At 32.2% G+C, this 25,512-nt stretch overlaps 1 protein-coding gene and 2 long non-coding RNA genes across 10 annotated transcripts; 1 reads left to right on the forward strand and 2 right to left on the reverse strand.

Moving 5' to 3' along the window:
- Positions 1 to 286: 286 nt before the first annotated feature.
- LOC129924598 (uncharacterized) lies at positions 287 to 15,733 on the reverse strand. 7 transcript variants are annotated; one of them, XR_008776597.1, is made up of 5 exons: positions 15,715 to 15,733; positions 2,829 to 2,971; positions 2,320 to 2,419; positions 1,793 to 1,912; positions 289 to 1,143 (listed from the first exon to the last, which is right to left on the reverse strand). It is a non-coding gene; the product is annotated as an uncharacterized LOC129924598 (long non-coding RNA). The 7 variants fall into 7 exon arrangements; XR_008776594.1 differs by lacking the exon at positions 15,715 to 15,733 and adding an exon at positions 14,757 to 15,168; XR_008776593.1 differs by lacking the exon at positions 15,715 to 15,733 and adding an exon at positions 4,342 to 4,501.
- On the reverse strand, positions 9,449 to 14,143 carry LOC129924599 (uncharacterized). 2 transcript variants are annotated; one of them, XR_008776599.1, is made up of 4 exons: positions 13,002 to 14,143; positions 11,048 to 11,173; positions 10,633 to 10,701; positions 9,449 to 10,272 (listed from the first exon to the last, which is right to left on the reverse strand). It is a non-coding gene; the product is annotated as an uncharacterized LOC129924599 (long non-coding RNA). The 2 variants fall into 2 exon arrangements; XR_008776598.1 differs by having other exon boundaries at positions 12,577 to 14,143.
- A 947-nt stretch (positions 15,734 to 16,680) lies between the features above and the next one.
- LOC106053273 (RNA-binding protein 12B-like) lies at positions 16,681 to 24,289 on the forward strand. Its single transcript, XM_056020497.1, has 7 exons — positions 16,681 to 16,934; positions 17,762 to 18,007; positions 19,784 to 19,854; positions 19,978 to 20,044; positions 20,138 to 20,505; positions 20,703 to 20,846; positions 23,521 to 24,289. Exons 1-7 carry the CDS (start codon positions 16,851 to 16,853, stop codon positions 23,573 to 23,575), a joined length of 1,035 nt encoding a protein of 344 aa, XP_055876472.1. The 5' UTR covers positions 16,681 to 16,850; the 3' UTR covers positions 23,576 to 24,289.
- Positions 24,290 to 25,512: the final 1,223 nt, after the last annotated feature.

The raw sequence follows: 25,512 nt of genomic DNA on the forward strand, positions 1-25,512 counted from the left end.
CAATATCGGCCCAGAATGGGTAAACCCACTTCCGGATTCATTGGGGATTTCCAGAATCGCGCCCTAATCAAGCCCATACTAGCCCCAATGGTTTAGTAACTGAGATTTTCATTGGGGTTTAATTGGGGATAACCCTTATTGTGCCAATATCGGTCCGATGCTGGCCTGAATGGTTTAGTAACTGAAATATTTATTAGGGTTCAATTAGGGATAACCCTTATTGTGCCATTATTGGTCCAATGCTGGCCCTAATGGTTGAGTAATTGAAATATTAATTAGGGTTCAATTAGGGATAACCCTTATTGTGCCAATATCGGTCCGATGCTGGCCCTAATGGTTTAGTAACTGAAATATTTATTAGGGTTCAATTAGGGATATCCCTTATTGTGCCATTATCGGTCCAATGCTGGCCCTAATGGTTTAGTAATTGAAATATTAATTAGGGTTCAATTAGGGATAACCCTTATTGTGCCATTATCGGTCCGATGCTGGCCCTAATGGTTTAGTAACTGAAATATTTATTAGGGCTCAACTAGGTATTATCATGCAAATACTGTCTCCGATGGTTCAGTCATTAAATTTTATTATGGCTTAATTAGGAATAATCTTTAATGTTTTTCAATACTGTAGTTTAAAACAAATTCATTAGTGATTTTTTGTTTATAATGCCCTTTTTGTTCAAATGCAGCTCAATGGTTTAGTATGAGATTTTTAACCTTTTACATAGGTCTACTTTCACACTGATGATTTAGATCTAGCAATAGAATTATTTGACATAATTGTTTGGAAATTATAATAATTGAATCAGTGCATGATTTCTATATACATCTAGCTATAATGTCAACATATTTATAAAGTAATGGACAAGTTAAATTACATTTTTGGGTTTGAACACTATCAAACAATACAATTTTTGGTAACGTACTATATAAGACTTGCATGCTCTGATCATTTATTCTTAAATCAAACTTACACAATTAACTTTTTTTTTTTTTATTCATGGAATAATTAACCAACACAAAAGACAAATATAACAGCACAAACAAGATATCAAGACAGCATTTTCATTCAATTCTTAGCATTCTTTACAAGCTGACTTCAAGACTGGTGGCAATAATTCATATTTTGACTTCCATGCAGCAGCTGGAACAAACAAACAAACAAATAAATATTATAGTCATGTAATAAAACTACCTTCAAGCTGTATTAATAATAAAAAGAATCTATCAATTAAACATCAGAAGACCTTACATTTATCTATGTGGACATACTATTTAACGGTTATTATTCCAGCCCTTGATGATAAACGGTGCTCAAAAATTAGGTTGCTTCTAAAGCCTATTAAGCAACACAAAAATTAATGGTATTTCAAAATTTGGAGTTCAATCTTCTCCTTAAATTAAATGTTATGAATTGGTGTCAGCAAATGTGGCACTGGTATTTGACTATGCTAAAAGTGCAATGGCAGACTAGATCGAGCTAAGCTTCAATTCATTCAATATTATATTTTGTCCAATTTATTTATATTAACTTTATCACAGGCTCTTACTAATACAACTATATTCTGTTGTAATTAGAGTTCTATGGTAATTTTAAAAATAAGTTGGCTGAAAAGTTATTCTAGAATTAAAATAAACAATTATCACAGTGAAACTTAAAAAAAAAAAAACACAACCAGCATATTTCAAAATTAGGATAGCATTTCTTTATTTACATTTAATAAATTCCATCCCATTAACAATTTACTTTCAGATTGCTGATCAGTAATCTAAAAGCAAAATTTAATTCTTACCTTCTTGAGCAGGCTTGCTTATGAAAAGATGATGAACAGCATCTGTGCTGCATGCATAGGTTATTATTAACCTAAAAGATTAATGTCAACTTAAAATTCCCCTAAAGAAAATGTGGCGATCTGTTAAAAAAAAATAAATAAATAAAAACATAAAAAATGTTTAAAGAATGCAAAAAAAAAAAAATATTACAATAGAGGCAAAACACAAAATGTTTAAGGTAAGGTATACAAGAAGGATTGTTGCTATATAATGACATTAGGTCAAAAACAATTCTATGTAGGCCCTATTTTCATTGTATAAATGTTCATTATAATTTTTTATGCAAATTAATAATGAACTTAAATCTCAGTGAAATTACTAAAAGCTGAAGATATTTCTCTCGAACATTGTTTCACAAGATTAACATTTATTTTACATTTTTTTTATTTAATCGATTTGATCTCATTAAAATTTTCATTTGGTTTGGGTGTGTGTGTGTGTGTGTGTCACTGATCAGTAATCTTAAAGAAAAATTTATTCTTCGTACCTTTTTGAGCAGGCTTCCTCATGAAAAGATATTGAACAGCATCTGTAGTGCATACATAGACAATTCTTATTGTCAGCTGCCCTTAAAGAAAACTGGCATTCTAAAAAAAAAAAAAAAAAAAAAATTACAATAAAGACAAATCCTGAAATGTTTATGGTATGGTGTATAAGAAAAACTGTTGCTATAGCCTAATGATGAGACTCTGTATTTTTTCTTTAACAGTATCCACACAATGAAATTTTAAAAAGCCTAAGCCTTAGCTAAGCCTATAGAATGAATCCTAGATCAAATTGTAGAAAAATGTATAATATAATAATTAGTATTAAGACCTCTAGATATTCTAGCTAGATCTAAATATAATCTAGATCTATGTCTAGTTTATAGATCTAGAATTTCTAGATCTGTATAGATCTATTTAATTCTATTACATAGAGCCTAGAGTCTTTAAAATTTACAAAAAATAAAATCTAACATATATTGAGTATTGATGAATAAAGATGTAACGCTACCTGGACCTGGTTATGTGGTATGCACGATGGACTGTTTGGTCACCTCGTTGGTCTCTGCATGGTCGTCTGGTTCATACCCTGCAACTGCCATCACTTCCCTAAGCTCCTTTGAGGTTTAGACTACCAAGTAGATATCTTCAACTCTGAAGGAACATTTAAAAAAAAAACAAAAACAATGTCAATATAGGGCTATAGTCTATAGCAGCTATAGGGTTAGCCGTTAGTCTATTATATATAGGCCCCTAATATAGATATACTATATATATACATATTTTTCTAGACATATCTCAATATCTGATTTTAAAACCAATATAAACGTTTGATTTTATTTATTTGTATAAATTTAAACATTCTAAACTCTAGACTAAATTTTTAAGATCTGGAGTGTAGGCCTAATATTGTACATAAGTCTCTACAAAGTAAATATCTATATTATAAGATTATAGTCTATACTATAGGTCTATGACTATAACTAGTTACTAGATCTAGAATTATTTAATCTAAATGACCTATCGCCTATAGTATGAAAAAATTAAAGATTAGTCTGCATGTATTAACAATATATTAATTAAATATTATTCTATATCTACTAAATTTTCTAATAACAACTAGATTTTAGAATCTAGACTATTCTAGACTATCTTTTATTAGATCTAGATCTAAGTTTACTAAGTCTTAGTATATCTTATAAATCTAGGTCAATTTTTTCTAACCTCATAATATTTGAATTAGAATAGAACTAAAATCTATATATGAGTATGAGTACTATGAGTATAATAATTATTATATTAATATTATTAATATACCAAAGTGTCCAAAGTCCTAAGTCTAAGTATTAGTTTACAGTTACGTAACTAGATAGGCATATAGACTAGATCTAATATTCTGCCCTAAAAGTTAAAAGGTAGTAGATTTAGAATTTAGATTTAAGATCTAGTAAGTCCTTAACTAAATCTAATTCTATGCTGCAGATGCATTAGCCATTTCATGGTAGATTCTAGAATCTAGATCTAGAATCTATTCTAAATAGTAAATCAGTAAATCTAGTCATAACGCATGAATGTTAATCACTTAAGTTAAGTCTAAGTCGTCTAGATCTAGATTTAATAGGTCTCAAGTCTAGATATAATATATATATTAATAATATTATATCGTACTAGATCTAGTAGCCTATTACTACTATTAGATATTATAATAAAACTAGTCTAGAGAGATCTATAGAATCTCTAGATCTAGATTCTTAGCATTCTAGATTATCTAGATATATCTATAAATCTATTCTAAGTCTAGACCTAATCTACTATCTAGATTAGATCTGTTTGTAGTGTTAGAGTACTTAGAGATTCGTCATCTGATGATGATCTGTACTTATGATAGGCTTAAGACTTTAACTTATAAGTTACGACTATTCCAATTGAATTTATATTAATTATATTAATGAAAGTCTAGATTGACTAGACCTAGACTAGAGTGACTATAGCTCTATAACTTGTAGTATAACTAATAACTTAACAGATTTAGATCTAGATCTAGCTAACTCTAATTTGATCCACGTGTGTACGCTCTAGAGTGAAGACTGAATAATCCAGTTTGTGCCGAATATCGCGAGCTTAAAAGAAATAAATGCTTCTTTTTCATTGGTCGAAAAAAATGTTAAAATGTATAAAACTTTTTTTAAAAAATCTAAATATAAAAAAAAACAAACAAAAAAACAAATATGTTCTCCTTTAACTTTAGATTCTATGTGTGATTAAATATTACTAGATATAGATATATTTTTTTAGTGTGCACATTAAAAAACCAGACACACACACACATACACTATTTGATTACGAAAAGTCTGCATTGGGCCCATACGGGTAAAACTTCACTATTCCAGTTAGGGATTTCCCCAATAGAACCCTAATTAATTTTTTTTTAAATCTTAATATTACTTACAAAAAGGATTCAAAGCAACATTTAGCTTTAAGACGATTAATACTACATTTTAAAACATCGTAATATTGTTTTTTATGTTATAATAAAGATTTCATCATGTTGGTTCTGGCGTGATTGGGGAAATCCCACACCGGCACGAAAGCGGAAAGACGTTAACGGCCCAATAACTAAAATCCCACACCGATCCGTTAACGTTTTTATAGGGGCGATTGTAAGTAGGTCAATCTACCCAATGAAACCTTATTACCCCACACCGCGCCGGAATGGTTTCGATGGGGCTTTGTTTATAGGGCTTCTAACAGATATAGTCTATATAACAACCAGATCTAAACAATGGTCTTCTAACAGATAGTCTAACAAGGAGATCTAAACAATGGTCTTCTAACAGATATAGTCTAACAACCAGATCTAAACAATGGTCTTCTAACAGATATAGTCTAACAAGTAGATCTAAACAATGGTCTTCTAACAGATATAGTCTAACAAGGTGATCTAAACAATGGTCTTCTAACAGATATAGTCTAACAAGTAGATCTAAACAATGGTCTTCTAACAGATATAGTCTAACAAGGTGATCTAAACAATGGTCTTCTAACAGATATAGTCTAACAAGGTGATCTAAACAATGGTCTACTAACAGATATAGTCTAACAAGGTGATCTAAACAATGGTCTACTAACATATATAGTCTAACAAGGTGATCTAAACAATGGTCTACTAACATATATAGTCTAACAAGGTGATCTAAACCTTCGTGGATAAACATTGAATCATAATAGAGACTTGGAGCTAGGCTAGTAGATATAATATAGAGACATATAATAGAGTTTTGTTTGAGATTTAATTCATGTTTCGCAATTTTTTCTTATATAAAAAAATAATTCTTTGAGTCCAGTGCCAGAGCCCCACCAATCGGAGGCCCTTGGCGGCAATCTAGTTTGCCTATGCCTAAGACCGGTCCTGACAACACAAATGGTACCGTGCCAAAGTAGGTGCGTTAATGAAATGGGGGAAGTGGAAGAAGTCTGGTCTTTGAACGTAGAAACTTTAGGAAAAGTAGACAGATCTTGTTTTGTTTGGCCCATGATAACACGCCAACGTGTTTATTCTGAAAAAAAAGTATGGCGTCTGTGTTAGGAAGCTACCGAGTTGCTCACACGCACAGAAGTGCAGCAATTTTCAGACGATAGATGCATCAAAAATATATAATATAAAATAAAAATTTCATGTCTCAAATAGAACAAAAACTTTTCATTTGCTTAACACGTGATTCGAGAGAGGCTTGGAGTGCACTATTCTTTTCAAGACTTGCTAGCTTAAGCATGGAACTATACTAATGGAACACCAGCTTCGAGTTTTTTACAAAGCCAAAGAGAGTCGAAGTGCCGTCGCGCATCATTTTTGCGCATGGTGCAATGTGGAGAAATCCATGATGATGCCAAAGAAGAGATTTACTCCGTCAGTCCCTTGCAATGGGTGTAAAACTTTCATACGCTCTATTTGATTAGATGTGTAAAAACTTCATCCATTTTCTGACTATCTGATATAATAGATAAAATTTTCCCGAATAAGAGATCGTCACAAAAGTTATTTTTTTCGACCACCCTATAAAATGCCACATTTTTTCAAAAAAATAGAATCTAAATTCCGAAAATACAATCTTTCAGTGTTTCTGTGTTTGGTTTATTTACACTAAATCTGGATGAAGACCTGTCTACCGTTCCTCTAAATGCGTATTTGTTACGATATACTAAATTGCACGAAATAAAAATAGGAGGTCTAATACAGTTTTGACACTCCAAGCTACGCATTTCTAATCGTTTTTTTTTATTATTATTATTATAGAAAGGACTAGGCTATAGGCATACACGTCTCGTGGGAAACAAAGAAAAAGTTCATCTCGGTAATATTGTAGCCTAAATAAAATGACAAAAAAAAAAACAACTATAGCCTAATCTAAAATGAAATAGATCTAGAGCTAGATTTTCTTGGACGAATGATACAAAATAAGTATAAATAATAAGTCATAGTCATATGAATATGATAGATCTAAAACAAATACTGATAGTCATTCATTAATTAATTATTAGAATTACTTGACTACCAACTGGGTATTTTGATTGCCAAAATACAATGTATTTTATGTGCATTTATTAAAAACAACAACCAAAAATTAAGCGTTCGACGCAACTAGATCTAATATTAATAATATAGATTATGGTTCTAGATCCAGAAAGCTACTTCTCTAATTCAGTTTTCTAGTTTAATTCTAGTTAGATCTAGATGTCTAGACCAGTAGATCTAAATCTAGCCAGGGTTTTTGTCATGGAATAGATCTATAAACCTGCAGCCGCCTACTGATCACGATATGACAGATACTATTGATGAGATACTCTCTCTACTTCTATATAATATAATAATATATATAGATCTGGATCTAGATCTAGTAGATCACAGTAAAACTCAATGTGTACTTCCTACTTTAGCTCAACAAGTCTACTCCAAAGTATACTAGTAAAGTCACAAAGTGTAAAGGATCATTATATATTCAAATAAAAAATTTATAGGCCTAAATGAATCGAATAATCAGTCACTAATTTGACTAATCTAAATTGTTATTTTTTAAATGGCAAGTGTTATTGATGACTTCTGACTTGTACACGAGTTGCAGAGATTCTAGCTTTTATTTTGATGACATGTTACGATATATCAATGATATTTAGATAAATGCAAGTACCTAGAGGAACAGAGAGAAGGACCATTTAATATAAGGCAAAGAAGTAAGGTGTTTATAATCCATCAAACTCACAGAGGACTTGTGTCGGCATTTCATGCATTTACAGAAGCTACAAACTATGCTACAAAAATGATAGGCTTGTCTTTGATTCCTAAGACTTATGAGGAATGCTATGTTTCCAGAGGCTACTCAGCCCCAGCTGTGACCTACATATTATGCCACATTGAGCACAGGCATAACCATTGTCCACCTGTGGTAGAATGTTTTTTTTTTTTTTTGCCATCTACCCTCGGCAATTAATTTTCATTGGTGTATACCACACCTTTGTAAGTGACCTCCAGCTGTCTCGTTCTGAAGCTGTATGCAACCAGGTGCTCTCTTATTCTATGTCAGTTAAAGTAAGTTGGCGCCTAAGCATTTCTGTGGTACCTCTTTACGTGCATATGACATGTTAGGCAAATGGTTTAGCCTATCGGAATGCCATTTCGGAAAGTATAGGTGCTTAAAATGAAACTCCAAATATCTGGACTTCCAGTTACCAAGAAAATAAGCTTAGGTTTCAAAGAGACGACACTGGCACTTCAGCTAAGACGATCAGTAAAATTAATAGCAACTTTAATTGCAGTCCACCAAACAAGATAAAAAGAAAACAAGTGTGGCTTCAATAGCATTGATGATATTTAGTTTACTTTTATCTCATTTACTAGTATTACTATTTCATTGACTATGGTTTTACTAGTTCCTGCAATTTGATGAAAAATAATAATTAAATTGTGTATAGTCTATATACAAATGTTTATAAGAGATCACAGCTTAGCTTAATTTACTTAATATTTTAAAACTATGATTTTGTGTTCTGACTCTACTCTAAATAAATTATATTTTATTTTAAGAATGCAAAGTTGGAAATTCTGTTCTGATGAAAAAAAATTATTAAACTAAAGTAGATGTTTATGGTTCTTTTGTATTTATTTTTAAATTATTTATTCATTAAAAATTAATTGCTCATTAACATTTACTTGAAGTAAAGATCAAAAACACAAATTCAATACATGATCAGCTCCCTATTCACGCAGATCACAGCCCATCACTTAAATGTATTTACTGTCAATTCTACAGACTATTCATTTCAAAATGTTGCTTTAAATTGTTATATGACACAATCAAAGTACTGGTACCTCACATTGATGTAGGACTAAAGCAGCTGAAATAATGACAAATTTTCATTCACTAACTTGTACTGTCATTTATTATCAGACGTGTTAAAACTAATGACCTGTATATATAATTGATTAAGCAGGAGCATCAACAAATCTTGAAAAATAATTGTCTACAGAAAAACTTTATTCTTATCCAAACAATATACATTTACAATGTATTTAAACAAGTTAATTTATACAAATCTGTATGGCCTAAAGATTATAGTGTATTTTGAGCATTGTGTGAATACCAAGTTACATTATTACATGAAAATAGTGTACTCATTTTTTAAATATTCTGGGTAATAAAAATTAACAACTAATATAATACAATAAAATTGAAGCATTAGTCAAATAAAAAAAAAAAATTCACTCAAGATCTATGTGAACTCTATGCTTGAAAAAAATCATTTTGAAATTAATTTAAAAAAAAATAAAAAATAATAGTTCTTTAGTCAATGGAATGATAGCAGCAATTATATAACAATTTCATGATTATCCATTAATCTCAATATACTTATAACTGAAAAATAATTCATAAAAGGTTTAGATACAACCATTTGAAATAATGATTATAATATTTTTCTTAATTTGCTTAATTCAAATCTAATATAAACAAGATTTCCTCTGTCAAGAAACTTATGAGGGAACAACATGCATATTCTTCTCAGTAAGTTTTGCAAAGGGAATTAAGAATATATGATATTGCTTTTTTTTGCCAACATTTTAAACCTTCGCACCAGGTTTTAGTTTTAAAGAGAATGCACCATGTTTTATGTTTACTTTTGATAGATTCTAATTTTAATTTTAAAAAAGTAAAATTTCCCTTACATATCTTGCAATCTATGGGGCAGATGATATAAAGTTTATCAGTTTCTGTGCCCCATGGTTAGCGAGGGTGTCATGTACCCAGCACAACAACCAACCACCTTTTGAAAAAAAATCCCATTTCAGACGTCACAATCTATAGGGCAGATGATGTTAAGGTCATTTGATTCTTTGGCCAGTGCATCATGTGGCCAGCACAACAACCAATCATCTTTACTTTCCAAAACGAAAGTCAGCTACCCATTAGAGTTAGGTGGACTCAGGGGCACCCAAAAATCTAAAAAAAAAATTTAATCTGAGTCTTCACAGAGATTCAAACCCATGACTTAACCATTCAGCCATGGATCCCCAAACTGCCTTTACTTATTCCTTACTATTGCCATGTATCCCTAGCCTTTTGAATTCTGAAATTGAAAATCCCAGTCTTAATCGAACCCAGGAACCCTCAGTTCAGAAGCCAAGTGCTTTACCACTCATTCACTGCACTCCCTATTGTTTTAATGTGGCTCAGATTAATAGTTTTCAAGTACAATATCAAACAGATTTAAAGAAATACTAAATCCAAACCTGTTGGCTGAATGACAGGATATACATAAATATGTATAGAGCTTACAGTATAATATATATATCTTAAATTAAAATTGGTCCAAGACTTTTATTTTGCAACATGATGGGATTTTCCTTTCTGGTGGTGCTATGCAGGAGTCCAAGAATCTCATCTTTTCTCATAACAGAAAGTTATCTAGTTATAAAAATAAATAAAAGGATTTTAAAAAAATAAAAATATGTGTGACATATGTGTTGACCATGCTAAACGTATATATGTTATTAAGTATACTTATATAATTTTGCCATTCTTAAAATAGTCTGTACCTAAAAGGAGCTACTGTGTTAATGTGTAGACATGGCCCTGACCTTAATAGTTATGAATTATTACTAAAGGTGAAGGCAGATATTCAGTTAATTTGATGGACATTGCACTCATCTAATAGCAACTATAACATATATTATGATTTACATTTTCATGGAAAACTAGTTTTTCAAAAATACAAGTACTTCAGCTTATGAGAAAAGTGCATAGGGAAAAATTGCAGTACCTTACCTTTAAGAGGTGCAACCAATTATTGACTTGTCAGGAATGCATGCCTTTTTCTTGCATTTCCAAACATAACTGTAATTATACAATTAGGCATAATGGCTAATTTCTTTTGAAAACATTAAAATTAAAAAATAATATTATTAAATTGAATACATTGTTGTATCAAACATACAAATTATCAGACATAATTTTGCCTAATTTCATCTAACAGTTTATTGTAAAGGAATGGCCTGCGCAACAGCCAAGTATATTAGGCATTCATGAAAGATGAATTTGCTTAAGAGTGTTATTAAAAAAAAAAACTAGAGAAAAATGTTAAATTCCATCCCCGATATTTGGATGTTGCTTGACCATGAAAATCACACTTCATAAAACATCTTTTAGATAACTAAAATAAAAATTGTATAGTAGTACTTACAATAAATGTTGAATGGATTCCAATATTATTAATGTCTGCCCAGAGAGTAGAAATAGTATAAGTATGATCCTTGAGCCATTCTGGTACATCATCAGAACTGGTTGGCATGGTTCTACTTGTTAATAACTGAAACATTACTAACATTTTTTTAAATTTATAATTTATCACAGACTAGAATAGAAATGTTGCCAGGAAAAATACCAATGGTTAGAATGCACCTGATGATACTTTTGTAGCCTTAAAATGCACCAAAACTTCATTCATTAAATCTGATAAGAAACATATATGTATCACACAAGTCCAAGTTGATCAGAGTGTCATAGCAAATAATTAACTAGATGTGTGAGTTTTATATTAAAGTGCTGAATTTCAGGGGATAGATCCAACTTGACACCACATCATTTATTATTTCATGAACTCATGGGTCTGGGCATGGCATGGGAACTATTATCTTATCTTATATAATACAGATGTTACTTCAAAAAAGAAGATGATTACGTCCTACGCGTCATGCATTTAGTCATGCATATTAACCAATGACTTAAATTCAGCCAAGTCACTGGTTTTCCTGGCTAGCTCAGGCAACCCATTCCATGCTCTAATAGCACTAGGGAAGAATTTAATTAAGAATTTAATGTATGGGGTGTAGGGTAGGCGAGGCATGGATTATAAATTGTCTTGTATAGATTAGATTGGGTAAAACTTCCCATCGAAGGTAACTTTTACTGATAGATCTGGATCAATTATAAATTTATGGGATCTAGGCCTGCATAAATTTTATCTTTTATTTATATATTTTATGTACATAAATAACTAGTCTAGATCCTATAACTATATCTTAATAATAATAATTTTTGTAGATGTCATATAATATCTAAAATATTAAGTATAGATCAGTAGATTTAGAATTTTAGCTAGTAAATATTTTTATATTCCAAATCTAAACTGGATCTATATATTGTATATCTATCTAGAATTTAGATCAGTAGATTTAGTATTTTAGCTAGTAAAATACTTTTATATTCTAAATCTAAACTGGATCTAGATCTAATTATTCTAGAAGCTTAGATCTAAAATCTAGAAGACTAGTTGTCAAGATTTGACTACACTAGATGGCTAAGGCTAATGCACAAGCTAAGTAGGCCTACTTGATAGATCAAGAGACAGAGTACTAATAGTAATAGAATAGACTCTTGCCTCGTTGGGCCTCTCAAATCAGCTACAGACTTTAGAGACAATTTAGGAAGGTGAATTTCGATCCAATTCCAAGATCTACAAACTACAAGTTAGAGTCTAGCTAGAGATGCTAGATTCTATCTAGTCTAGAAGGCTGATCAATTAAAAATAAAATCAATCATTTCTAAAGTTTGTAAAATTATATTTTATAGATCTAATCTATCTATTTATAATATAGAAATCTATGTCTACTCTACTATTTTAATATTTAAAATGATATGGCTGATGATATTAATTATTTTAATAGAGACATTGACATACAAAGAAACAAAATAATTAGATCTTATACTAACTCATAGACTCTACTTATACTGTATTGTATTAAACCTTCGAGTTTATGTTTCACTATCTTGACTTGACTACATTGACTAAAAAGGGCACTATCACGGTGACTATGATTATTTATAGATCTAGAATACTAGTCTAGATTATTATCTATGATGATGATGATAATCAACTGGTAGAGCTATAAGTATAATCAGTATAAACTATATAATATAATCACTGCATTCGTTTCATTCACTGTCTGTATCAATAATCATGTGATGTGAAAGTGAAGTCTAGATTTAGATCTAGATTAGATAGAATTGATAGATTATAAATCTACTTTCTACTATTAAAAAGTATTAAATTATTATTATAGATCTACATCTACTAATATTAGTACAGGTACTAGATCTACAGGCAATACACTATTGATTATAGTGACTATAATTACCGTCACTATACACTAATTAATACAGTTACAGTATAAGTATAATACAGTCTAATGAGTCTATAGTCTATAGATCTAGATGATCGATAGATCTAGAATCTAGAGTTCTAGATAGACGTAGACTAGAGAGTCACTAGATCTATAAACATTCATATTGATCTCATGTGTGGTCTAGATGTAGAGAAAATAGAGTGGAAATCATGACTTTATTAGATCTATTGAGTTATTTTTTAAAAAATATCTTTAAATAGATCTAGAACCATAGTCTAAGTCTAAGTCAGGGTGTTGTAGATCTAGATTATTCTAGATATAAGAGATCTATAGATAAGTTCGGTTTTTAAAAAATGCGCATTCGAAATTTAAAATACCCAGATTTAAGTATTAATATACCCATATTGGTAGGGCCGCGTTAATCATTTATTAGATCTATTAAAGCATGTATATATAAAAGATATTATTATTAAAAAATATATATTATTATATAAAAGATATAGTTGTGAATATTTACTAAAAAAATTAAAATAATGAATTTTTTACTTTTGCCAATTAACACTCTGGCTGGCAAAAAGGATGACTCCTCAATACTGTGAAAAGACGATAACTGCATGAGTTGGTTTGGAATTGTATTTTGTAAGACTAACTTTAAAAAAAATATCCTTTAAGAGAATAAACGAAAAAAGGTTTGTCAGAAGAAAAGCTGGCTGGACTACGCAAATAATGGACCAGCCTCTCTCTCTTGTTAAGAACATTGGTGACCGGGAAAAGTGGAGGATTTAGTTACGCGGGACAGATGATAATGATTTCATGTACATAAAAAAATCCAGATTTTGTGTAAAATACCCAAATATGAAAGTACTGAAAACAGCTATTTTAATGGGGTGGCCTTAAAAAAATAACTTTTGTGACGATCTTTTATTCAGGAAAATTTTATAAATCACAAAACATTGTGAGAAAATGGATGAAGTTTTTAGAGATCTAATAAAATAAAGCGTAGGAAAGTTTTACTCTCATTGAAGGTCAGTCCATGTGACTGGAGGAGTAAATTTCTTCTTTTGCATCCTCCTGAATTTCTCCATATTGCACCATGCGTGAAAATGATGCGCGACGGCACTCCCCTAGTAAAAACTAGGAGCTGTTGTTCCATTAGTATAGTTAGTATAGTTCCATGGCTTAAGCAACTTAAAAATTCTGACGCATTCGCCGTGCTCGTATTTCATGTTTGAACTCTTTTCAAATTTTTTTAAGCACTAATATCAGCGATAGATTTTGTGATTGGCGCGACACCTAGGCATAGATACTTCGAAATCATGAAGAACAGATACATGATAAATGACAGGACTAGAACAATGTTCTTGGACAAGTTTGAAAGTCTCAATTAATTTGGCATAGAGCTATTTAACCGTGCGTAACGTCACAAAAAGCATTAGGCTATATATATATGGCTGCCTGGTCGTGTAATATGCGTGCTGGACTGTCATTAGGTTGTCTCGATTATCCAGGGTTAATGTCCTGCCCGCTGCCATCCCCCGTGGTCCTGCGGGAGGTTTGGACTAGATAATGGATGATGTTCAACTCTGAATGAACATCCGAAACATATAGGCCTACAACATGTTACAAACATGTGCTGGCCATTCTCTGACTCTTGTTGGTAGTGCAGCGCATTGATTGACTGCAGTCAACTAGGTACAGAGATGTTTTTTAAATATACCATCTATATTATAAAGTAGAATGTGAGGGGTATGTATGTATGTATGTTACTTATAGACATCAAAACCGCTTGACCAATCTTGATAAAACTAGGCAGGAATGTTCCTTGGGTACCAACTTAGACCGTAGTGTATGTATTGTAGCCCTAAAACAAACTTATATCTGTGATTACAGATTTCCTGACGAACATTCTTTCATTAGACAATTCCGTAATGAATCGCGTACTAAATATTAATTCGTTTAATTGTTTACTTTATAATCCCATCCCTAGATCTAAAACTCTAATTCAACTCTAAGATGATAAAACTTCTCTTCGCACGGATAGTTTTATACTTTAACACATATACATATTAATTAAAGTCCATTCATTTCATATTTTGATCAAATAAACATTCAAATTTGGTTTTCTAAAGCTACATTCGTTTACGACAGATGCGAAGCCGAGTTGAGATAGGCCTAGATCTATATTCATTCATGAATCGCGTACTAAATATAATTTCGTTTAATTGTTCACTTTACAATCCCATTCATTTAACAAAGCTATCGCTCTTTTCGTTTTTAATAGATAAGAATGTATCGACTTCGGGTAAACCCATTTTCGCAAACCTAATTTTATTTTCGTAGCGAAAGAGAAATAACGTGAAAGGATCATTAGCTAAGTTTAACATACATATAAATCCAATCCACTAGATTATTCAAAAGCATTTTTTACATAAATTAGTTCCTGATATCTACAGATTTCCTGGCGAACATTCTTTCATTAGACATTACCAAATGGTTACACATTAACACGTTTTTAATAGATAAGAATGTATCGACTTCGGGTAAACCCATTTTCGCAAACCTAATTTTATTTTCGTAGCGAAAGAGAAATAACGTGAAAGGATCATTAGCTAAGTTTAACATACATATAAATCCAATCCACTAGATTATTCAAAAGCATTTTTTACATAAATTAGTTCCTGATATCTACAGATTTCCTGGCGAACATTCTTTCATTAGACATTACCAAATGGTTACACATTAACACATCTCTCTTCTGAGGTCTGAGTCTATTCCTAGGCCTAGGTCTAAAACTCTTACTGAACTCTAAGATGATAAAACTTCTTTTCGCAAAGATAGTTTTATGCTTTAACACATAAACATACTAATTATTGTCCATTCATTTGATATTTTAATCAAATTAACATTCAAATTTGTTTTTCTAAAGCATTTTTAATACATTCGTTCGCTGTTCGCTAAAGCTGCGTAGCCGTGTTGAGATAGGCCTATATTCATTCATGAAAAAAAGGTCACGCATGCGCAGGACAGAACTATAGATTAGTGTAGATTTAGATCTACGTCTACCTCAAGATCTACTTTATACTTTATACACATGAACATACAAAATTTAGTCTATTCATCTCAAATTTTAATCAAATATATGTAGGCCTACAAGCAAATGTTTTAATTTGAAAAAAAATGGATTTAAGTCTATTAGCTATTTTGATTTGATAGCTCCATTCACACAATTTTTACATTGACACATTCGCTTTACTTATTACATTATTATTTCGTATAATTGTTTACAAAACACTCTCAGTGACTATATCGAAAGTAATGCGCAAATAAAGACCCGCGGGTCGCGGGTAACATATGTCTAGTTTCTTGTAAAGATTTATTATTAGACAATCTATATACTTTTTAATTGTATTTAAGTTAAACCCTCTTATAGGTCCTAGTATCCTAAATTCATATTTAATTCTAGCATTTGATATCTGGATAAGGGGCCCTTTTAACTAAAATAGCTTAGGGCCTCTTAAATCTAAATCCGATCCCGTTTATCTATAATTAGCTCATTAAAAGTTGCCCTCTTAAATCTTAATTAAAAGTTCTAGAATCGCCTTGTCCAAGTATCGCGCCCTATTAGTTGACTTTTACAAATGTAGGTTAGTGATAGTTTCAAAAGGTAAGAAAAGAAACGGAAGTTGACAAAATGCACATGCGCAGTCGTACAGGTGAGGGAACGACTGGAACCAGGAAATGGTGGCCGTATAATTTGTTTTCGTTGCTTGCTGAACATAAAGACCCACTGATAAAATGAGTTAAACTTTAGGATTGAAGACAATAGCAGTTTTCTTTGTGTTGTTGAATTAGTAGCCCAAAATGAAGGAGGTCGATTTGGATAAGGCAACAATCGACACATATCACGCGTGGGTCCAAAGCGGTATTCGTAATGACCTAAATTCAGTAAGTCACTCGAGACCTTTCTCAACTTACTGTAAATACTCTCATAAGTTCTTTCTTATAAGTTGAATTACATTCAGTTATAGGTATTGATATAATATTGTTAATCATTTTAATGGGTTAATAATTTTATTATTTATTTATAATTTATGGTGTGCTGGCATTGATTCATGATCATGAAATGATAATATAATAAAGACAATAAAGTAAAGACTACTAGTCTAGACTGTATCTAGACTAAAGATATAAATCATATTAAATCATATATCTAATTAGATTTTACTAATTTTGGAATAATAATTTAATAGATCCAGCTCTTCATAAGTCTGTATTTTAAATACAGTTTAAAAGAGTCTCTAGACTAAATCTATTTTTAATTAGCAAGTTATTTACTAGTCAAGTGGATTAGAAAAGTAACCTGAGACTCCTGAGAACTTGTGGTACATATATAAACTCTGGACTTTCTTCTCCAACCTGGCACCAATGACGTAGTTAGGGTGGTGGAGAGATGTCCAGATTTGAAAGTCCCCCTGACCCCCTATTGAGGGGATGGTCCAAATGAATGTCCTAAATTATTTTTTAAAATTAAATATTATGCCACTGCCATGTTATCTTGCTGTTCTTGAGGAGTCAAAAATACTAGACAGCATTGACCTATATCTATGTGAATTTGTAGATGCCTTTGCTTCACAGAAAGCATGACATGAGTCACAATGGTATTTCATAATGATTATTTTTTGTTAATTTTACTTATATACTATACTGTAACAATTTGAATATCAACACACATCTATTGTGATTCCAAAGTAAAATGTAATTTTCCTTTGCAGGTTAGCCTAGGTCCAGGGAGACTTCCATACAGAGCAGGCATCTTCTTGTTTGTTTGTGCTTTTTTCAGTATCTTCATTGGGATACTTCTGGTAGCTCTTCGTATGCGCCATGTCTACCTGTGGGACTGGGGTGCTCAATTCCTTGGACCTTTCTTTTTCATTTTATTTTTACTATGCATGGCTGGAGCTTCATACATGATGCTGCTGGCTAAACGTAGAAGTAATAGATACAGATCACAGTTATATGTAAGTCAACTAGTCTCAATTTTAGTTATTTAGGTCTTGTAAGATAACTTATATTAAACATTTATCAGGATGGAAATTATTTTATTACTCTCATGCAACACTATAAGCCAGTCATTTAATGAAGCTACAATTCTTCTCTTGGTGTAGGCCTATACTGTCATAATGTTATTGCTTTTTGTTTTACATCATATATTGTAAAATAGCAATAAAATGCTCAAATTCATTTTCTCCCAAGTAAACTTTTAAGTAGACTGTTCTATGCTTTCTAAAGGCTGTAAGCTTTCATCAAGCCCTGGCTATAATACAAAAAACAGAAATGGAAAAGTGGTTTGAGTGCTGGGACAAGTCCCAAAAAGCCTGTGGAGTCTGGGAGCGCATGAGGCGCCCTGACCGCACTTCCCCGTGGTGGAGGCTGTCCAGGCCTGAGCAAGCTATTATAGCACAGTGCAGGACAGGCCACTGTCCTGTTGGCTCATATTTCTCGCGGCTATGGCCAAATTTCGATTCACGGTGCCCTCGCTGCAGGGAAGAAGAGGAAACCGTGCCTCGTATTCTGTTTGACTGCCCTAGACTTGCTGATCTCCGTCTCGACAGGTCTGGGAAACCCAAAATTCTCGACCTGTATGGCGACATTCATGCACTACGCAAGACAGCAGGGTTTCTGTCCAGGGCTTTTGCAAGAGAGGATTTGAGCCTCTCAAGCCCTCACTCTAATGGAGTTTGATGATGATGATGATGAAGCTTTCTAAAGAGAGACAGAGATGTGTGCAAAAATATGTTCCTATTCTTTGAAAATTGTATTTTATTACCCATCAGGAGCTAATCCAGAGCTTTTGAGTTTGTGGGGCCATTTTTTTAAAACTCTTTAGTAGCCTAAGCCCAGTAAACCATAACCCTACATAAAAATGCATACACACACAAATACATACATATTATATATAAATTTATACACATACATAAAAAAATATACTCCACCCTAGATATAAAAAAAGGGGAACACGACACAATCTAAAAATGGTTTTTAGCTACATTTATTTACAAAAATAGCACCCACAGTCTTTTTTTTTTTTCTCTGGGTAAAATTAGTGGGTTGATTAATGTATGCTCCCATCCCTGCCACATTGTTTCCCATACTTTTTCCTTAACAGAACACTTTGCACATTCTGAGTATTTAGCAGATTGCTTTGTTTATTTTTTTTAGAGGGTTAATTCATGTCAAAGTTAATTATTCCAGTAGTTAGGGGAACGCCTTTTCAGATCTTGCAGAACACTAGGGTTCTGCGGAACACAGTTTGGGAAATACTGCCCATAAGCTAGTGTTACTGTCATGGTAAAAAGAAATGCTCATTCAAGTATCGTAATATATATGTTCAAAAAATTATTAACAAATTACATTCACAAATTGTGCAAGTTCTGCCCAGAAATATGCCTTTTCTCTCTCTCCCCCCCCCCCCCCCCCAAAGGATTTGAAGCTACCACCTTTACCACCCTTCCCCTGGATCTGCCAGCCTTATTCATGTCATAGTTTATTTTTGAGTAACTTACCTAATAAGCTGCACTCGGCCATGCCATACTAGTTTATTTATGCTTTCTTTAAGTCACTGTATTATACATTTATTGTACTAATAAAAATCACAGACTAAAAAAACTCTTTTTTTTTTTTTTTTTTTTTTTTTTTTTTAAATCTAAAATATATACAAATTTGATCTTTCATAAGGATTCTATTTTAAATTTGTTTTTTAAGTGTATATGTTAAAGCTTATTGTTTTTAAACAGTTTCGTCCACTTGGTGACTGGGGTGCACAGTGTATTCATAAAAGTGAGCTGGCTTTGGAGATTGAGTTGAAGTAAGCCTTTCAATAACATTGTTATATGGTAATATTTAGATCAAATTGGTACTTTAACTATGTTCTTTGGTTAATGTTGTTTTTGGTTATCTTCAATTAAAATATTTGAATTTCTCCATAAAGGGAAAATCTCAAATCTGGCACTACTCCACACAAGAATGTAAAACCAAGATCTGAAGCTTATTCACAGGTAAGATGCATTGAACTTCTTGATACTTTCAATTTTTAAGTAAGAAATTATTTTCTTTTATGAATTTTTTTATCAAATGTCCTTCTGGTCTAGTCTAGCAAAGATGCCCGCAGAGTACGACCTAGAGATGGCAGAGATAACCATGCTTATGACAAGAGCCCACTTGATTCAAATAAGCCTTATCACCCTGAAGGTCAGAGAAGGGGACCACCCCCAGATGGTCAGAGAAGAGGGCCACCTCCAGATGGCCGCCGTGGACCTCCACCAGATGGAAGAAGAGGACCTCCTCCTGATGGCAGGCGTGGACCTCCACCTGATGGCAGACGAGGGCCACCTCCTGAGGGTAGGCGTGGTCCACCACCAGAAGGAAGACGTGGACCTCCACCAGAGGGTAGACGTGGACCACCACCAGAGGGTAGACGTGGGCCACCACCTGATTATGAAGAAAGAGGGGGACCAGGGTAAAAGTTTTTTTTTTATAAAATAAATATCATTCATATTGCTTATTAGCATGAACTAATTGATCTATTTCCATTTTGAAAGATTCCTAATTTTCTGTTGTTAGCATACAAGAGAGTTAAGAACATTATCTAGGCTTATTGTGCTGCTTTCAGAAATTTGTTGAAACAATTTAATAAAATGTATTTTACCATTTCAGTCCTAATGATCGTCTAAGACCCCCACCTAATGGTCATAGAGGTCCACCTCCACCAGGTGGTGCAGCCAGGATACCACTAGATGAAACACGTAGACCAAGAGGTGTGCCAAGATTTGATGGTGTGGAAAAGATTCCTGATGAGAAGTAAGCTGCTTTTACCATTTTGTTTTAGGAGCTAAAGCTTTTTATAAAGTTGTTTTTATTTGTTTTTCAAAGCTTATATCAACTCTTGTCTGTCTGGTACAATTGTTGTACACATTATTTCATGTACCTGACAAAAACAAGAATCAATAACAAAATAAACCAATAAGTTTATTAATTATTGGTAATTAATTATTTTGTTTGGTATAGATCAATGGAAAGAAATTGTATTTGACATGTGGTGGTATAAGTTGAATAAGTTCCTTTATACTTCCACTGTAACCTTCACCAAGATATCCATTTCTTTCTCTCCCTCTCCTGTATCCCAAATGGTATGATCATAGCGCATTGAGAAAGTGATAGGATCATAGCGCATTGAGAAAGTGATAGGATCATACCGCATTGACAGACCTGCCTACCGTTACGCAAAATGCGTATTCGTTACGCAAAATCTCCCAAAAATGACCGCCAGTACGCAAATACGCATTTAACCCGTCGCGTTACGCATTTCGTATGCTTTTTTTTTTCTCCTCTCTAGACTAGCTAACAAGCGGTCACGGAGGTCACGCTAAGCCCACCTGTGGGAAGAGGGGCGAAACAGAAAAGGTGGGGTGAACACAATGTGCCCAGATCTATACGTTGATTGGTACTTAATAGCAATTAGATGTCTAGAAATGAAGAACGCGTGAGTGAGGGAGTGGCGGGCTGGTACCAGGTTGGTACCGTCAGCTGATACACCAACGTGACTTTTTTTTTGTAGGCTAAGTTCATGAGTAGAAATTTCTCGTATTCATTTGTATAGAAAAAAAAATCGAAGAGCTATCGATTCAAAACACATTGAGTGACACTGTAGACTGTAGATATCTAGTCTAGATCTAGATCTGGATTCTAGATCTAGAATCTAGATAACTTGTTATACAGGAATAGATGTAGCTCGAGTCTAGCTAGTCATTACGTTATGATTCTCTACATTACCCTACAAACAAGTTATAGATCTAGTATGATTTAGAATTTAGATTGACTAGATCTAGATCGATAACATCTACTACCATCTAGTCTAGATCTAGACTAGATTCTTAGTCTTAGTATAGAATAGATCAAGTATGAAGGTAGGCCTACGAAAGTTTGGATCTAGCGGATCCACGGCATCGGTAACACTTTTGAGCCCAGATCTAGATCTAGAGTAGATTATATTCATTATATAGACATAGATCCAGATCTAGTCTAGATATCATCTCTATTGATCTAGATTTAGATTGTAGATCTAATCATCACATCTAATATTATATATATATTATATATATATCTATCTATATATATATATATATATATATATGACAAAATAGAGGATCACGTAAGTGTTACGCATTCTGGTGCCAAAATACGCATTTTGACCGTAAGTGTTACGCATTTGGACTTTTTTTGGTAGGCAGGTCTGCGCATTGAGAAAGTGATAGGATCATAGCCCGTTGAGAAAGTGATATGATCATAGCGCATTGAGAAAGTAATATGATTATAGCGCATTGAGAAAGTGATAGGATCATAGCGCATTGAGAAAGTGATAGGATCATACCGCATTGAGAAAGTGATAGGATCATAGCCCGTTGAGAAAGTGATATGATCATAGCGCATTGAGAAAGTAATATGATTATAGCGCATTGAGAAAGTGATAGGATCATACCGCATTGAGAAAGTGATAGGATCATAGCCCGTTGAGAAAGTGATATGATCATAGCGCATTGAGAAAGTAATATGATTATAGCGCATTGAGAAAGCTAAAAGCATGACATTGTGCTAAACAAAAACAATTGGTAAACATGTTTCTAATCGAACAGATTTTTTTTCCGTTAGTCTATTACAAATTAAATTGCATGACTTATCCAAACTAATTGATACAATTTCACATAATGTCAGCTTTGTTTTAAAAAGAAAAAGTATTTAATTTTATAATTTATTTTTTTTATTTAAAATTTAAAAAAAACTGAAGCTGCTTTTAAAATTTTAATTTAAAAAATGCCTTCATCAAACTTAAAGCAGATTTTAAAAATGTTGCATTCATGCATGATCATATCCTAAATATTAAATGTGCTTGATTAAAAATCCGATTTTGTACTGTATTAAAATAGTTAAATGCTATTTATTATCTTCCAAAAGTGAAGAGTTGTATATATATATATATATGAATACATAGAAAATATTTTTATAATAATATGAAAAGTTCAGTTTGTTTATTGCGCTGTCAAATCTCTTATACATCTCAATCCATGGTAGAGGTCTATCAGAACTCACTCTACAGCTACTCTAACAGCTATTTATATTTGTAAGCATGTTTCTGAATTTTTAAATCAAGTAGGCTTATTGTATGCTGATAAATCATGTTTAAAACAAAATTTTAAAAAAGGAAGTTTGAACTATTCCATAGTTGTATTGGATCGAGTTGACCCCAATCCCAAAAGTCGGTTAAGGCTAATAACAGTCTCACATTAGTTTATTTGAGTTGACTTGAATCTAAATCATATGTGAATTTGTACTTATTGCCCTGTTGTCTCAAGTCTTCTATTCAACTTTTCTACAAACTCAACAAGATTTATTTCCCACATTTTTGTGTTAAATTTTCTTGAACTTTTTAGTCATTTGTTTTATTTATTTAAATCTTCTTTTTTTTTTTTCCCTTTAGCCTCAGAGATGTTCGAAATATCATGGACAGATCCAGAGATGAATCTGACATCTAAAAAAGAATCATTTGCAGCTTTGTACAGTTTTTTTTTCTTCTACTGACTGTATGTTAGACAGTTGTCAACTTTTATAGACATTCTCTGTATATAAATTTAATATGTAAATCAATCAAAGAACTATTTAAAAAAAAAAAAAAAACTTGTAATGTGGGCATCAAATCATGCTGCTAAATCTGTACAGCCCATAGTGTTCCAGATTTTTGTAAAAAGGTTTTCATAAACTCATGTGGGTGGCTCTAACATCTAACTAAATACATATGAGAAATTATGTATTGACATTTTTAAAGATGAACTTTGCAATCATAGATTAGTTAGTGGGTTACATGGGTCTTTTTAAAAGTGCCTCTTTGTGTGACAAGTTTCATCATTACTAAGTTACTGCATTAATATTTTGCAAATTTATATTCAAAAAGGATCTTAGCTTTGTATTTGCATATAATGTAAAATAAATATCTTCTAAGTACAATTGTTACCTTCAGAAGACAATGAAGAACCTGATCTATAATTTTGTTATTGATTGGATGATTATTTTGTTAATTATCCTCTTAATTGTGAAGTAGAGAAACTTGTAAGTGAACATTGTTAGAATTACTGTTTAAGCCTTCAGTGTATTATACCATTCCATATCTGTAACATTCCATTGATATTTTATTATGATAATGAAATTATTTTTACATCAAATATAAAGAAATAAATTGCTAAAAAATGTAATACATTTTCAGTGTTTTCTTTTCAATTATTGAACTGTAATTAAATGTAAACTTTCACATCAAAAACTCTGTTAATATTTTATTATTCTAAACTGAGCATGGAATGCTCGTGAAGTGAAACTTGTGACAAGTTTGGAAAAAGTTAAAAGTACAACTTAAGTAAACAAATGCAGCATATTGCCTGCAAAAACTACATTGGAATTGGATTAATTTTATAAGAAAGACAACTCAACAATGAAGATAACTAAATAATAATGGTACACTTCAGTTATTTCCTTTGGCATTTAAATGTTTTGTTTGTGTACTGGTATTTTCTCTGTGTTGGATACATTCTCAAAGTCAACAGCGAAAAAGTGTTGGTCAGAGGTCTGGTGTTGTCTGTTCAGAGAATGGGTCAAGTCACAACGAAAGAGAGTAGCCTAGGTGGGTTCTAATTTGTGAGACAGACACTAATAAAATTTGTAGTAACCGAAACAAGAGCATATCATCTAGTGGTACTAGGAAAAGATGTCAGCCTGTCTTTGTACCTCACCCTCTCAAGCCTATACATGATTTAATATAACATTTCCACCAATACCAAAGCAGCAGTGTGTTGAAAGATTGGTGAATGTCAGGCTTGGACTATTTTCTATGAAACAGAGCATCAGAAAAATGTTCAAAATTTTATTTGAATAATGATTGTCTCCCATGTAAGTAAAGTTTCCCTTTCAGACCTTGCCATCTCTTGGGCAGATAATGTTAGTCATCTATTTCTCCCATGTGTTAAACCATGGAGTGACTATTTTAAGACATAGAAACTATTTTTAATAAAACAAATCATTAGAGCTTGTATGTGTACTGTAAAAATTGTGCCTTCTTTTTCAATTATTTGCTTCTTTATAAAAGATTTAACTTTTTTTTTTTTGTTTTCAATTGTTGTAACTTTCATGCTTAAGTCTGCTCAGTGAACTAAAGTCCAAGTAGACCTGGAGTAGAATGGGTTATCAGGGAGAGTGTTATTGTCGGTCATTGACTTGTAGCAGCAAACTGCTGGTAGACAACTAAAATGCTGTAGGCGTTTTATATCTTAAATAATTAAACTTGAAATTACTTGAGTAACTTCTTTGTGAACAATACTAAATATAACTTTTTAAAATATATATGTACTAGACTTTAGTAATAATATTTTTTAACAAACTCTTAACTCACTACAATAACACAACCTTCCAGGATCACGTTCTGGAG

This window comes from Biomphalaria glabrata, chromosome 2 (assembly GCF_947242115.1).
Source record: "Biomphalaria glabrata chromosome 2, xgBioGlab47.1, whole genome shotgun sequence".
Taxonomy (NCBI): Eukaryota; Metazoa; Mollusca; class Gastropoda; family Planorbidae; genus Biomphalaria; species Biomphalaria glabrata.

Excerpts from the sequence above, each read along its gene's own strand:
- LOC106053273 (XM_056020497.1), top strand. The coding sequence starts at position 16,851 with ATGAAGGAGGTCGATTTGGATAAGGCAACAATCGACACATATCACGCG. Across the intron at positions 18,008-19,783 it reads GATACAGATCACAGTTATAT|TTTCGTCCACTTGGTGACTG; the intron begins GTAAGTCAACTA and ends GTTTTTAAACAG. Across the intron at positions 19,855-19,977 it reads GCTTTGGAGATTGAGTTGAA|GGAAAATCTCAAATCTGGCA; the intron begins GTAAGCCTTTCA and ends TTCTCCATAAAG.